The sequence below is a fragment of the Propithecus coquereli genome, unplaced genomic scaffold (genome assembly GCF_000956105.1).
Source record: "Propithecus coquereli isolate 6110/MARCELLA unplaced genomic scaffold, Pcoq_1.0 Scaffold42, whole genome shotgun sequence".
Classification (NCBI taxonomy): domain Eukaryota; kingdom Metazoa; phylum Chordata; class Mammalia; order Primates; family Indriidae; genus Propithecus; species Propithecus coquereli.
The window spans coordinates 2,230,745-2,243,689 of record NW_012149952.1 but is presented as its reverse complement, the minus strand read 5'-3'; the positions used below and the strand labels follow the sequence as shown (position 1 = coordinate 2,243,689).

The window sequence follows — 12,945 nt, the reverse complement described above, 5'->3', positions numbered from 1 at the left end:
AGGAACCCAAGAGCTCTTCGAAGGCACCCACCCTCAGGCCATGGGGCTGTGGGGACACTGGCCTCACCTGCCTCAGCTTCCAGGCCAGGCACAGCATCCAGGCCTGGCCGACCCCAGCACTCGTCTCTCCTGGCCACAGTGATTGTGTCACAGGTAGACACAGGTCAGTGGGAGCCCCGTGATTTTCCCTGGAACTGTCCTCGCACAGGCGCTGATTGTCATGCCTGGCATGGCTAAGCTGGGGGCACAGGCCTGGGCCTGCTGGGAGAGCTGCCCAAGACTGGAGCCACCAGAGGGAGAGACATGGGGCCTCGTGACACTGGTAAGCCAGTGTCTCTGTAAATGTGCTGTTGGGGCCAACTTATCTCCCTTCCTTTTCGCCTCCCTTAAGCCAGTTTCAGTGGGTTTGTTTCTTAACCACCTAGAGTCCAGGCTGAAAATAAATGTTTACTCCTGGCACCAGGAGTGGGTGGTTTAAGACACAGACACTATGTGCGGACGTGGCTGGAGGCGGGGGGCACTGAGGACCCCCCATGACCTAGTAAGAAGCTGCAGTGCTTTATGTGGTACCCACGCAGCGGTCAAAACTGTTGCCCGTTTTAAGACTGACCATGGCGGGCACAGCTCACGCCTGTAATCCCAGCACTTTGGGAAGCCGAGGCAGAGGATGGCTTGAGCCCAGTTCGAGGTTACAGTGAGCTATGACTCTGACCACGTGCCTCTGCAGCTACAGTTTTGGGGGAGTGTGTGAACCAAAGCAGGACATCAGAGCGGCTCGCTGTGGCTGGGGCAGCTTGCTGTCCGCCAGGTCCCACGCTCCTCCCTACGGTGTGGAGCTTTTCTGGGAACTTGCCCCTAGGTGAGGCCGGGGACTAGTTCTCGCCCAGAGAAAGGAGCACGAGCGACACACGCCCCTTTCCCGCCATGGCAGTGAGTGAAGCAGGTTTGCCTTCTCCCTCCCCTGCCTCTGCCTGCTGGACGCAGGGGCTCCTGAGCCCCTGGGGGGTGACAGAACCACAGGAAGGGGCCTGGGTCCACGAATCACTTGGTGAACAGCTGCCTGCCACTGTGAACACCACATGTGACAGCAAACGGTCATCTCCTGTGTTAGGGCACTGAGATCTTTAAGATTTGGTACAGGGTCAAGCCAAGTAATAAAAGAGACCCCTCGTGTCCTCAGCAGAGGCTACAGACGCACGTCAGGCTTGGGCCATGCCCGGCGGGGGGCTGAAGGGAAGCGAACAGTTGTCGAAGGGGCTCCTCTCTGCCTCCAGCCATCGATCCAGAACCCCCGAAAGTCAGAAAACCAGGAGCACTTCGGGGCTGCCGTATTCCTTTCCTGGGGCTGCTACGACACAGCATGACAGTCTGGGTGGCTGAGAACAAGTTCATTGTCTCATCGCTCGAGGCCTAAGTCCAAAATTAAGGGGGACTTGCCTCTTCCCAGCTTCTGGGGCGTCGCTGGCACTCTCAGGCGTCCCGTGGCTTGCAGATGCGTCACCCCATCCTCTGTCTTCAGAGGTCTCCCTGTGTGTCCCAGTTCCCCTTTAAGGACACCAGTCATACTGGATTAGGGCCCATGCTGATGATCCCATTTTAACTCGATTACCTTTGTAAAGACCCTGTTTCCAAATAACATCACTTCCTAAGTAAGGTACTGGGAGCTAGGACTTGAACATGCCTTTTTTGTGTGGGGCAGACACCATGCAATCCCCAACCGGCGGAGACGTCCGATTCCTCTCCCGACACAGGCTACGTGTAGCGCAGGCAGGGGCCAGGGACAGCCTGGGGGGAGGACCCCGGCCCCTCACAGGTGCCGCAGGAGGGGCAAACTGAGCCCCCCACGTCCCCACCCCCACCTAAGGTGGAGGCAGAGGGACAGGGGCTGGGCGAGCACCTGACACAGCCGTCCCCGCTGAGACAATGCGGAACCTCGTGGCAAACGGCCGAAACTGACCAAAGGCCCACGAAGATCTCTGGGGTCTGGGCTGACGCCAGCCAGGCAGGCGAAGGACTGCAGCGTCTCCGCACCTTGAGACAAACACCTCACGCTCCTGCTCTCCCCGAGAAGGGGGCCGGATCTGGGGCACCCTGGAGAGGGGGGTCCTCCCACATGCGCCTCATACGTGGCCACAGTGGGCGGCGGCAGAACGACATTGCCCAGAGCTCAGAGCCGGGGATGACACTGGCTTCGCGGGTGTCCCCCCACTGCCCGAGGGACAGGAAGGGGGCTACAGCTGGTGCTGGCTGCACGGTATGGCTTCCCTGAGCCCCTCGCCCAAATGACAGTCCCAACTGTGGTTGTCCCAGGGAGCAATTAGGACACTTGTAGCTGCAGGTGACCAAAGGGCCAACCAACTGGCTTAAATAAGCAAGGTGTTTATCACAGTGCCAAGGCATCTGGGGCCAGGATGACTGCTGGGTTTATGCAGGAGCCAAATGGCACCAGGGCTCCTGGCCGGCAGGTTCTCATGACCTTGCCACCTTCAACTGCATCAGCCACCCGCACGGGAAAGAAGCGGGTGGGTGGCCCAGGCCTGCCCCGCCGGCTGGTTCTCTCCGATTCTAAAGGGAGAAACAGCTCCCAGATGCTCACCAGTGTCCCGCCGCACCCAGGAACGTGCTGGGGAAGGGAGCAGGCTGCGCAGACAGGCTGCTGGGGCTGGAGAGGACAGGCTGGCATCTGCTCCCCTTGAGCCACACGTGACTGGGCAGAGGAAAGACCTCTGACCCCAAGTGCCACATCTAGCACCCTGAGAACCCAGACCTGAAGCTGGGAGTTATTTGGGGCGAGGCTGGGTGTAAGCAGGGCTGCCCGTGAGCTGGTGGGTGAGACCCCAGAGGGAGGACACACAGGGGGCCGGGAGAAGACGTGGCTCCGCCTGCCCACTCCCCTCCCTGCCAGGAGCACCGAGGATCAGCACAAAGCAGAGAGCAGGCAGGTGGTGAACCCAGCCCCGGTTTATTAGAAAAGGTGTGAACAGAGTTGCACCGACAGGAGTAGCCCCTCCCCAGCCCTCTGCCCACCCTCACCCGCACCCATGCCGCCCGCCCACCCTCGGGTTGTAGTGCCTCTCAGGGCGCAGCCTCAAGTGGCCTGGGCAGCAGGGTCCCCGAACCCTGGCTGCTGCCCGCCCCAGCTCCCTGATAGATTTATTGCACTTAAGAAAAAGAAAGCTCTGATCCTCTGCTCCCATCCCCCCGCCCCCGCCCCGGCCCCACCCTGTCTGGGGCTGTCCTACCAATGGCAACCACCACCATCACTCACCGCCCCTCCCACGCCACGCTTCCTGTCTGGTCCCGTGCCCAGGACGACTGGGGGACCATCCCACCAGCACCCAGGACTCCTGCCTGCAACGGGGCAGGCCTGGCTGGCCAGGTCCCTCCAGAACAGGAGCCTGGTCCCGTGGCCTGATGTCCTTGGAGACCTCCTCCTCCTCCTGTCCACCCCCAGCCCAGAGTCTTCCAGCGGAGGACACATAAATAGAAGTGCTTAAGTCAGGGTGGGGAGGGCCACTCCCTGTAGCTGCCGCACCCTTGTAGTGTCGCTGTCGGGGGAGCGGGTCCCAAGAGCGGCCCCACCCCCAGCGTCCTGGGCCTCGGGAAGGCTGGGGGTGGGTGAGCAGACTCTCATGGCTCTGGCCTCAGCTCATCGAAGACCAATCGGGAAAAAGGAACTTGGGGAGAAGAGATTGGGGGAAGGACTGTCAGAGCCAGGGGCTCTCCCGGCCCCTGCCCCAGCTCCCTGGGCCCCCCGGCGCCCGCCTCACCTAAAGTGTCACAGTGTCTCCTGCCCAGATTCCTGACTGGCTTCCAGAAGCAGCTCCTCGAGCTCCTTCTCGTTCTTGGAGCAGCTCAGCTCTGTGTGGGGAGGACGGGCGAGCGGCCTCCAGTCAGGCAGGTGGGGTCAGAGTGCAGACACCAACCTGTCCCCGCCAGCGCCCTGCCCAGCCAGCCCCTCAGGCCAGCAGAGGGCCCAGGTACCAATGAGTCGGACTCCAGGCAACAAACCTTACATGCCCCACCCCTGGGGAGAGCTCCAGGACCCAAGGGAAGCAGAGGGGGACCGAGGACCAAGCCCACTTGTCCCTGTCCCCTCAAGGACCATTTTAAAGAATAGGAAACTGAAGTCCACCAATGGCCGGGTGCTTGCCTGGGTTCACACACGGCACCCAAGGACCCCTCCTCACCCTGCCCCAGAGCCCCTCACCGTGTTCCAGGCCGCAGCTGCCCCCCTTGGCCTCGGGGCCCGGGGGTGGCTCTGGGGGCAGTGCGAGGGCAAACTCGGGCTTCAGGCCGTTGGGCAGCGGTGGCCCCGACTGAGGCGGCTCCGGCTGTGGCTGAGGCTCAGATGACCCTGGGTCCTGGGTGCCACTGGCCCCAGCTGATGGCAGAGCGGGTGAGGCAGGTGGGGAGGTCAAGGCAGGCGGGGAGGGAGGGGTGGGGGACACCAGGGGGTCTGCCCTCTCAGGGGGACTCTCCACCCGGGTCACCACAAACACCTTGTGGCCCCGGCCCGGGCTGGACACGGAGATGCGCTGCTCAGTGGGGGAGGAGGGGCTGCCTGGGGGGCTCCTGTCCCCAGGGCCCAGGGAGTCCGTGGGGGGCACCAGGGCAGGGCAGGGGGCCGAGGGACTCTGGTCGCCACCGGCCTCATCCCTCTGCCCGTCCTCTTCCTCCTCGTCCTCCCCGTCAGAGTCTGAGTCTGAGTCTGAGTCCGGGCCGGGCCCAGGGCTCGGGGCCCCGTTCTGTGCCCCGGCGGCGGGCTCGCCGGTGGGCTCGGGGTGCCCGGGCTCCTCGTCAGGCCGGGGCTCGGTGACGGTGATCTCGGGCATGGAGGCCGACAGCTGCAGCCGCTGCTCCTTCTCCTCGCGCTCCCGCGCCAGCACGAAGTTGCGCTTGCAGCCGTTCTGGATCTCGGCCAGCAGCGCCTTCTGCGTCTCGATGAAGCTCTTCACCTGCGAGCAGAGCGGGCCTGGCTCGCGGCCACTCCGGACCCCGCGGCTGCCCGCCCGCCGCCCAGGGCCCGGGCAGAGCCCCGCTCACCGCCTCCTTCTTGGGCTCGCGGTCAATGTCCAGGCGCAGCAGCGAGTGGTTCACCTTGAGGGCCAACGACAGCGCCATGAGCCCGCCCGTCTTGATCTCGTTCTCCCGAAGGTCCAGTCTCAGGAGGCGGGGGCTCTCGGCGATGAACTCCGCCACCGCCACCGCGCCTGGGGGGTGGACCGCAGGGGCTGGCCATGGGCCCCACGCCGGGCTGGCCACCCCGCCAAGGCCACCAGCCCGCTCCCCATGCCCTGGCCCCATGCCCTACCCTCGCATGTGAGCTTGGTGGAGGCCAGGCCGAGGCGCAGCACGCTGCGGTTGCCGATGAGCCCGTTCTTGAGGTTACGCACGCCCTCGTTCCCGATGGGGTTGTAGCCCAGGTTCAGCGTCTCCAGGCTCTGTGTGTGCGGCTGCCGGGGAGGGGGCGTGAGGGTGAGCAGGGGCACCCAGTGGAGGAGGACAGGCCCAGGAGCACAAGGCAGGAAAGAAGCCAGGAAAAGAACCAAACACGTGCGCTCCTTTTCCTCGGCAGCGCCTGTCAGGGCCGGCCCGATCCCACCCTGCCTCGGACCTGGAAGGGTGCGACCCTCGTGTCCTTCCCCAGTGCCAGGGCCCCGTCCACTCCCACCGCTCCCCGTGCCCAGCCTGTCCCCACGCCCCACAGCCTGGGCCCACTGCCCTTGTCAGGGCCTGTCGGCTCCGCACTGAGGCTCAACTTAGGGGCTGAGCCCGGACTCGAGTGTCCCTAAGCCCTTACCATGCGTGACTCTTAACCCGGGTGCTGGGCACAGGTGTGCTCGCCCTGAGAGTCTTTGTGCCTGCTTGGCTTGCTTTAAATATTTCATAATTAAAAAGCTGAAAACGTGCTGAAGGCTTCCAGAAATCCTAACTTTGTAAGCAAAAGCACCGTACTGGTCTATCGAGCTGGATGCACAGACAACTAAAGGGGAAATCCCTGTTTCCTCGGGGAAGACAGCACAGAAGCCGGAGAGGGACCAAGCAGGCTGAGAGTTTAAACGGTCCCTGAGCTTGCAGGACGGGCACGGCTGGCGCTGTGACAGCTGGGAGACAGCTGTGTTGAGAGCTGGGGGTGGGGGATGGGGTGGAGACCGACGTGCCTCCCTCCCGCTCCCGGCCCGACTCACCAGCGTCATGCCCAGGAAGGCCATGCCCGTGTGCGTGAGCTGGTTGTTCCACAGCACCAGGGTCACCAGCCCCTTCCTCTGCTCCTTCAGGCCCTCGCAGATGTAGGCCAGCCCTGGGGGAGGCCCACGGTCAGAGCCCTGCCTGTGGTCTGCGCGCTTCCCCAGGGGTTGGGGGGTGGGAACGACCCTCCCTGCTCAGAGCCTCCGCGGCTCCGTCCTCATGGCCTGCCCAGCCCTGCAGGCCCTGGCCCTGCACCCGGCTCCCCTGCCCCCTGGGCTGGGAATGCGCCTTCCCCAGCTACTTCCATCTCTGCACCCCCAACCTCAGCAGCCGCTCAGCCCTGCCAGCCCCCACGGCCGCCTCCTTTTCCTCCAGGCACATCTCACCAGCTGACAGGCTGCAGTTCACCAGTGTACCCTGTCTGTCTCTAGATCAGAGCACAGGCTCACGAGGGCAGGGCTCTGTGTCCCTCCCAGCTGGGAGCTGGGAGCCCAGAAGAGCTGTGGCCTGTGGTGGGGTCTGGGCCTCGCCGCCCACTCTGTCCCCTCCACCCCTTTCTGCACAGGAAGTCCAGGGGGCCTCTGCCCACTGAGCCACCTACCCTCCTCCACGAGGGGATCGGATTCCTCCTGCTGCCTGCTCCCTGCACTGCTCACTCAGCCCCGTGCTCCCCCCAAAATACCAGACATCAAAGCTCCACGCCCCCTCAGGGCCTGTGCGCTTGCTGTTGCCTCTGCCTAACCCTCTTCCCAGGCTTTTAAAGTGGCTGGTTCTGTTCTCAGCCTCCAGATCACGGCCCAGAGTCCCTCCCTGCGGTACTCCTCCCTCCCTGCACCATCTCAGAACAGCCTCCAGCTGACCCTTTATCCCAACAATGTTGTTTCCTGAAGGGCACTTTTTGGATTTTAATTATGTGCTCAACACCTCACCTCATTCTCCAGGTGTCAGCTGAGCTGTCCCCTCCTCCAGGAAGCCCTCCCTGGGCCCTCAAACTGGGCTCCCTCAGCCCAGCCCTGCCCAGTCTGGGTCGGCGTTGTCTGGGGGCGGAAGTCTGTCTTTCCCACAGGACTGTGAGCCCCAGGTTGGTGTGGGGATTGTCTTGGCCACGTCCGCGTCCCCAGCACGGGGCTGGGCGCAGAGTGGGTGCTGGGTGGGAGTGGGCAAGACGCGCACTCACCTGAGTCCAGCACGTGGTTGTTACGGAGGTCCAGGATCTGCAGGGAGCAGTTGAACTTGAGCAGGTTGCCCAGCTGGGCCGAGTCCTGCAGGCCATTGAGCTTGTTGTCGGCCAGGTACAGCTCCCGCAGGTTCATGTTCATCTTCAGGGCCGTGGCTGGCAGGGAGGGCGTGTGTGTGCAGTGACTGGCCAGGCCACCCCGGGGCAGGCTCTGCCCAAGAGACCCAGTCAGCAGCCCCCGCCCCCCAGCAGGCTGCAGGTGGCCGCCCCGCGTCCCACGACTCGGGCTCACCGAGCAGCATGAGGGGCCGGCCCGACAGGCTCGCGTTCTCCAGGTGCAGCACCGCCAGGCTGCTGCGGATGCGCAGCGCTCGGGCCACGAAGGGCGCCGAGTGGTCCAGCAGGGGCGTGTTGCGGGCGTCCAGGTACTGCAGGCAGCTCGTCTGGTGGGGCAGGTGCGGGGCGCTGGGTCAGGCCTGGCCCCCGCCCTCCCTGGCCTGGGGGACCTGCCAGCCCACATCTCAGCGAGCAAGGCCACAGGTCTCATCTGGCTCCACAGCTGGGGACGCTGTGGCTGGCGAGGGAGGGCTCGGCCTGGGGTCCCCTGAGTGTGCGAGGCAGGACTGGTGGCAGCCACGCTCCCTGACTCCTGTGTGGCAGAGACGTTCCCGGACAGCCCCATCCCCGCCCTGGGCCCAGCCTTCCCGCGTGTGAGTGAAACCACAGCCACCTGCAAGGGACGGCATCACAGAGGAGAGGAGGAGGAGGGGAAAATATACCTTGTAGGAAGAGAAAGGACGACGGTGGGTCTGGGGGACAGGGCACCTCTTGGCCCCGTTTTCCTACTGCCTGGAAGCCAGGCCCAGCACCCCCACCACAGCCCATGCCCCAGAGCTCATGGAATCAGGGCTAAGAGCTGGGTGCCTGGGGAAAGCGCCTAGACCTGCTGTTCCTGGGCCACCCCACCCGGAAGCATGAGGGCAGGAGGTGCCCACCTTGCGCATCATGTGGGCGGCAGCCTGCCAGCCCCGGGTACCGATGTGCTTGTTAAAGGAGATGTTGAGGTGGGTGGCCGACTCATAGTACTCGATCATGTCGAAGAGGGCTGAGGCACCCTGCAGGCAGAGACACAGGGGCTCAACCTCGGGCCCAGGCTGCCCCGGGGGAGACACGTGGCCCCAACGCAGAGATGAGGGGTTCCAGGTAGGGAGAGAGCCTCACAGGAGAGGGGACAGGTGCAGGCAGGGCATCCGGGCCAGGAGGGAGGGGCCGGGCAGTGGCACTGCCGCTCCGAAATCCAGCAGGCGGCAAGATGCAGCCCGCACCACTGGGTTATGGGAACCAAGCCTTTCCCCTTAGTCTGCTGAAGCCCGTCTGTTTTCTGTCATTTGCCCCCCAGAGTCCCGACTGATGAGGCCGTGGCGTCCTTGGGCCTTGGCCAAGTTCTCCAGGGCCCCGCCCCCTGGAGCCCGTGGGATCTTCCCCTGACACCTGGAGCCTAACACCGAGGGTGCCTGGGGACTCCCACATTCTGGGGAGCTGAGGACACCCGGGCCTAAACGGGGAGGGAGGCTGCCTTCAGAACGTTTCTCAAACCTACCCTCGGCACAGTCAGCTCCAGGGTGGCTTCCTGAAAAGGCTCCTGGTGGCCACTCCCCTCACTCAGCCCGGCTCCCCAAGTCCCTCTTTGCTAAAGAGGATGGGCCATGGGGGGCCACAACACCCCCCTCCCGCTCTGGTCACACTGGATGTCCCTCTTGGCCTTCAAGAGGCCCTGCCCTTGCCCCGCCCCTCAGCCTGTGTCTAGGGGTCCCTCCCCGTGCAGTGTCCTCTCCCCTCCCAAACCGCAGAGGCCAGGGTGCTCGGGGAACCGCATAGGCGGTCGCAGGACCACTCACATCTTCATCCAGGTTCGTCTGCTCCAGGTCCACGACCTTGAACTGCAGCCTCTTGAAGACCTCTTCCAGGGCCTCGCAGGTCTTGTAGTCGAGCTTCTCGCCTGGGAGGACACGGCGGCCGTGCAGGTGTCTGAGACCACGCACCTGTGCGTGGTGAGGGCTTCGGGCCAAGGGAGGCGGAGGGGTCCTCTGCCCCATACTTCCCACCTCCCCCGGCCCAGCCCCTGCTCCCGGGCTCGGCTCCAGGGGCCGCTGACCCCCAGGCAGGCCCAGGCTCACGCCCTGCCCCCAGACCCGCCCCCAGGGAGGCTCCAGCCCTGCCCATTACCCAAGGGTTCCTGACCTCTGTCCAGACACACACCTTTCAGGTCCAGACAGTCGATGCGGTGCCCGAGGTCCGTGAACTCCTGGGAAAGCAGAGCGGACAGTGTTAAGGCGTGAAGACACCTGAAGAAGCCAGGCAGGCCTCCCACAGTGGGGCGGCCGTTCCTGACGTCAGGCAGCGTTCTGGTGGGGTCTGGGAGAGGCGGCTGGACAAAGGCCCAGAGGGTGTCCATCTGCATCCACAGGGCCTGAGGCCAAGCCAGCCCCTCTGCCCCAGCTGGATGAGGTGAGGGAGTGGCTCTGGCACCCGGGGATGTCCAGGCAGGGACAGGAGCCGGGGCAAAGGCTGGGAAGCTGGCAGGGCGTGGCCGGTACCTCTGAATAGTGACCCACCCCCTTGCAAATACACAGAAAAGGCTAGAAGGCTAAAACACCAGGCGGTCAACAGGGGATCCCAGGGTGGGGGGCTCAGGGCAAGAAATGAGAAGCAGATTTAGTTTTTTATGTCCGTAGTATTTTAATTTTTCTTAAATCAAAGAACATATATTACTTTTGGAATTCAGACATTTAAGAATCAATTTTATAATCTAGACTTATGAGAATCACATACATGGCTCTTCCCTGGGGAACAGAATTTCTTTGGGGGCTGACAGATCCTTGAATTTCTTACTTTATGTAATGCTGTACTATTTAAATATTTATGAAGAGCCTGATTCGTTTTACAATTGAGCATAGGACTTTCAAAGATGGATTCACACAGGCCCTCGGCTGGTGGCCAGGCCGGGGACTGGGAGTGCCTCGTGTGGCCCTCTCCTGTGGGGTGGGGGTGCTACCCCAGGGACCACCCCCACCCCCGCCCCGCCCGTACCTGGAGCTGCCTGAGGAGCTTGGGGATCTGCCTGCAGTTCAGCTTCTGGCAGGCCTGCTTGTAGGCGCCGATGACCTCGTCCACGGTCACGTTCTGGGCTGCGGGCACAGGGGACCCAGGCCTGTGATCCTCCTGCCCCCAGGCCTCTGCCAACACTCCCCTCTTCGGTCTCCCCCCACCCCTAGGCTGACAGCTCTGCCCACCCTGCGAGGCCCCTGGCTGGCCACTGCTGCCCCAGGGAAGGTGCCCAGGACACCCCACACCTCACCTCGGCTCCCTGAGCACCCCACACACGCATGGCACAGCCAGCAGCACGCAACCTTTCCACTCATCGGCTGTCTCCCCCACTAGACTGGGAGCCCCAAGAAGGCAAGAACGGAACCGGGGTGGGCCCCAACAAGGCCCAAAAACGGCCAACAAAAGGCCGGGCCCAAAACAAGGGGTCCTTTTTTTTTTCCCCCCGGGAAGAAAAAAACAAACCCCAACTCCAACCCGGGAAGCAACCAAACCCAAAAGAGGGAAGGAACCCGCCCAAAGTCAAAACGCCGGGAAAAAAGGGAACCCGGAATTCAAAACCAACCCGCAAAGCCAACGGCCCCCCAAAAACCCCCGCTCCCAAAATACCCGCACAGCTCAACAGTCCCCGACAGCTTCCGGGGCCAGCCCTCCTCACCCAGGACGCAGGAGCAAAGGAGACAGGACCCGGCCCCGGGGCACTAGGCAGTGGACCACAGAATGAATGAAGTCACACAGCCCGAACCCGACAGCTGCACAGCCCTGGGGACGTCCTTGGGAAGTCCCCAGCCTGTCACCACATGGAAAGTGAGGCTGGGCTTTCTGTCTGCACAGATTTGTCTTTTCTGGACATTTCCTAAAAACAGATCTGAACACTATGTGGCCACCGCGGTTGGCTTCTGAGTTTCAGTTCCTTTGTACGCTGGGGTAGTGATTGCTAGCGTGTGTTTATCCATTCGCCGGCCGACACGCATTTGTACCATTTCCAGTTTTCGGCTGTCAGAGCTTGCATTTCACCCCAGGGGTAAGCAGGCAAGCAGGAAGGAAAGGCTATGAGCAGAGAAGGAAGAGGGTCAGGCCTAGCTGTTAGATATTCATATGGCCCCCAGAGCGGAGCAGGCACGGAGGTGACAGGGTGGGCCAGGAATGGGGCCAGGAAGAGGGCTTGCTGGCCGCCCTTCTCGGCCCACCCTCGCCCCTGTTGCATTCCCCTGCCTCTGGGGGCCAGTGGGAGCCCCCGGTGGGAGCTTCCAGTAACCATCTCCGTGTGGACACCCTCTGCCTGCCCTCCTGCCAGGCCGGGGGCTGGGCACCCCAGTCGCATCGAGCACTGCTCCATCTTCTAGGGGAGTAAACTGAGGTCCGGAAAAGGAACGCTGCCTCCCTGGGGCCAGGCAGCTGGTACAGGGCAGAGTCTAACACTAGGCCCCCAAACTCCTCCCTTGCCACTGTGCAAGGGTGGGGCAGGTGCTGTAGGAAAGAGGCCGACAGAAGCCAGCTGTCAGGGTCCCCAGAGGTCAGGCCTATCCGGTCCCTCACTTCCTCCTGCAGGGGCAGAGGCAGGGGAGTGGTGGGAGGGGTATAAGCAGGTGGGGCAGAGCCTCAGGGGAGCTACAGGTGACCGGCGGCCTTCCAGGTGGTCTAGTGCCCCTCCTGCAGACAAAGAGAGCTCTCTGACAAAGGTCCATGTGCTGGGTGGCCCTGGAGCTCCGCTGGGGAAGGCAGCCCTCAGGACTAGAGCGGCCACCTCAAGGAGTCCAGCCAAGCCCCTGCATGCCCTGCTCCTAACCAGCAGGGTCCGCCAACACCCAACGGGTCCATGAGCTGGAAGGAGGAAATTAGCTCTATATTTTCACTAACTGAACCGAAATTTAGCATTTCCTTCTTATTAACATAGGCCCCAAAAAATAGAAAGAGAAAAGAAACAGTGTTTAGCAGATCCTGAGACTTTGTCATCAAAAGAAACGACAGATGGCCAGGCGCGGTGGCTCACGCCTGCAATCCTAGCACTCTGGGAGGCTGAGGCAGGAGGATCGCTGGAGCGCAGGAGTCGGAGGTTGCTGTGAGCTAGGCTGACGCCGCTGCACTCTACCCAGGGCAACAGAGTGAGACTCTGTCTGGGAGGGGGGCGGGGGAAGGAAAAAGAAATGACAGATGTTTTCACATTATGTAAGTTACTGCAGATTTTGCAGTAACTACTGTGAAAACAGTAGTCATTACAGCTGCCGCTCTATCCTATTACTCTATGCCAATGAGGAAGAGCATAAATGCTAGATTATAATTTTTAAAAATACTTAGCTAGGCTGGGCGCGGTGGCTCACGCCTGTAATCCTAGCTCTCTGGGAGGCCGAGGCGGGCGGATTGTTTGAGCTCAGGAGTTGGAAACCAGCCTGAACAAGAGCGAGACCCCACCTCTACTAAAAATAGAAAGAAATTAGTCGGACAACTAAAAATATATAGAAAAAATTAGC

At 62.4% G+C, this 12,945-nt stretch overlaps 1 protein-coding gene across 2 annotated transcripts in view; it reads right to left on the bottom strand.

Annotated features, from left to right (window-relative positions):
* Window positions 1–3,231: 3,231 nt before the first annotated feature.
* PPP1R37 (protein phosphatase 1, regulatory subunit 37) overlaps window positions 3,232–12,945 on the bottom strand; it is a 44,047-nt gene continuing 34,333 nt past the window's right edge. The window contains exons 2-13 of one of the 2 annotated variants that reach the window (XM_012653510.1): window positions 10,460–10,557; window positions 9,629–9,674; window positions 9,268–9,368; window positions 8,365–8,484; window positions 7,662–7,812; window positions 7,370–7,525; window positions 6,192–6,304; window positions 5,315–5,456; window positions 5,047–5,213; window positions 4,211–4,958; window positions 3,771–3,861; window positions 3,232–3,677 (exon numbers count right to left, since the gene is read on the bottom strand). In XM_012653510.1, coding sequence (XP_012508964.1) covers window positions 3,779–3,861; window positions 4,211–4,958; window positions 5,047–5,213; window positions 5,315–5,456; window positions 6,192–6,304; window positions 7,370–7,525; window positions 7,662–7,812; window positions 8,365–8,484; window positions 9,268–9,368; window positions 9,629–9,674; window positions 10,460–10,557 — 1,925 coding nt within the window. In that variant the 3' untranslated portion in view covers window positions 3,232–3,677; window positions 3,771–3,778. Of the gene's footprint in view, window positions 3,678–3,770; window positions 3,862–4,210; window positions 4,959–5,046; window positions 5,214–5,314; window positions 5,457–6,191; window positions 6,305–7,369; window positions 7,526–7,661; window positions 7,813–8,364; window positions 8,485–9,267; window positions 9,369–9,610; window positions 9,675–10,459; window positions 10,558–12,945 lie in introns of both variants that reach the window. The other variant, XM_012653509.1, reaches the window with a different exon arrangement.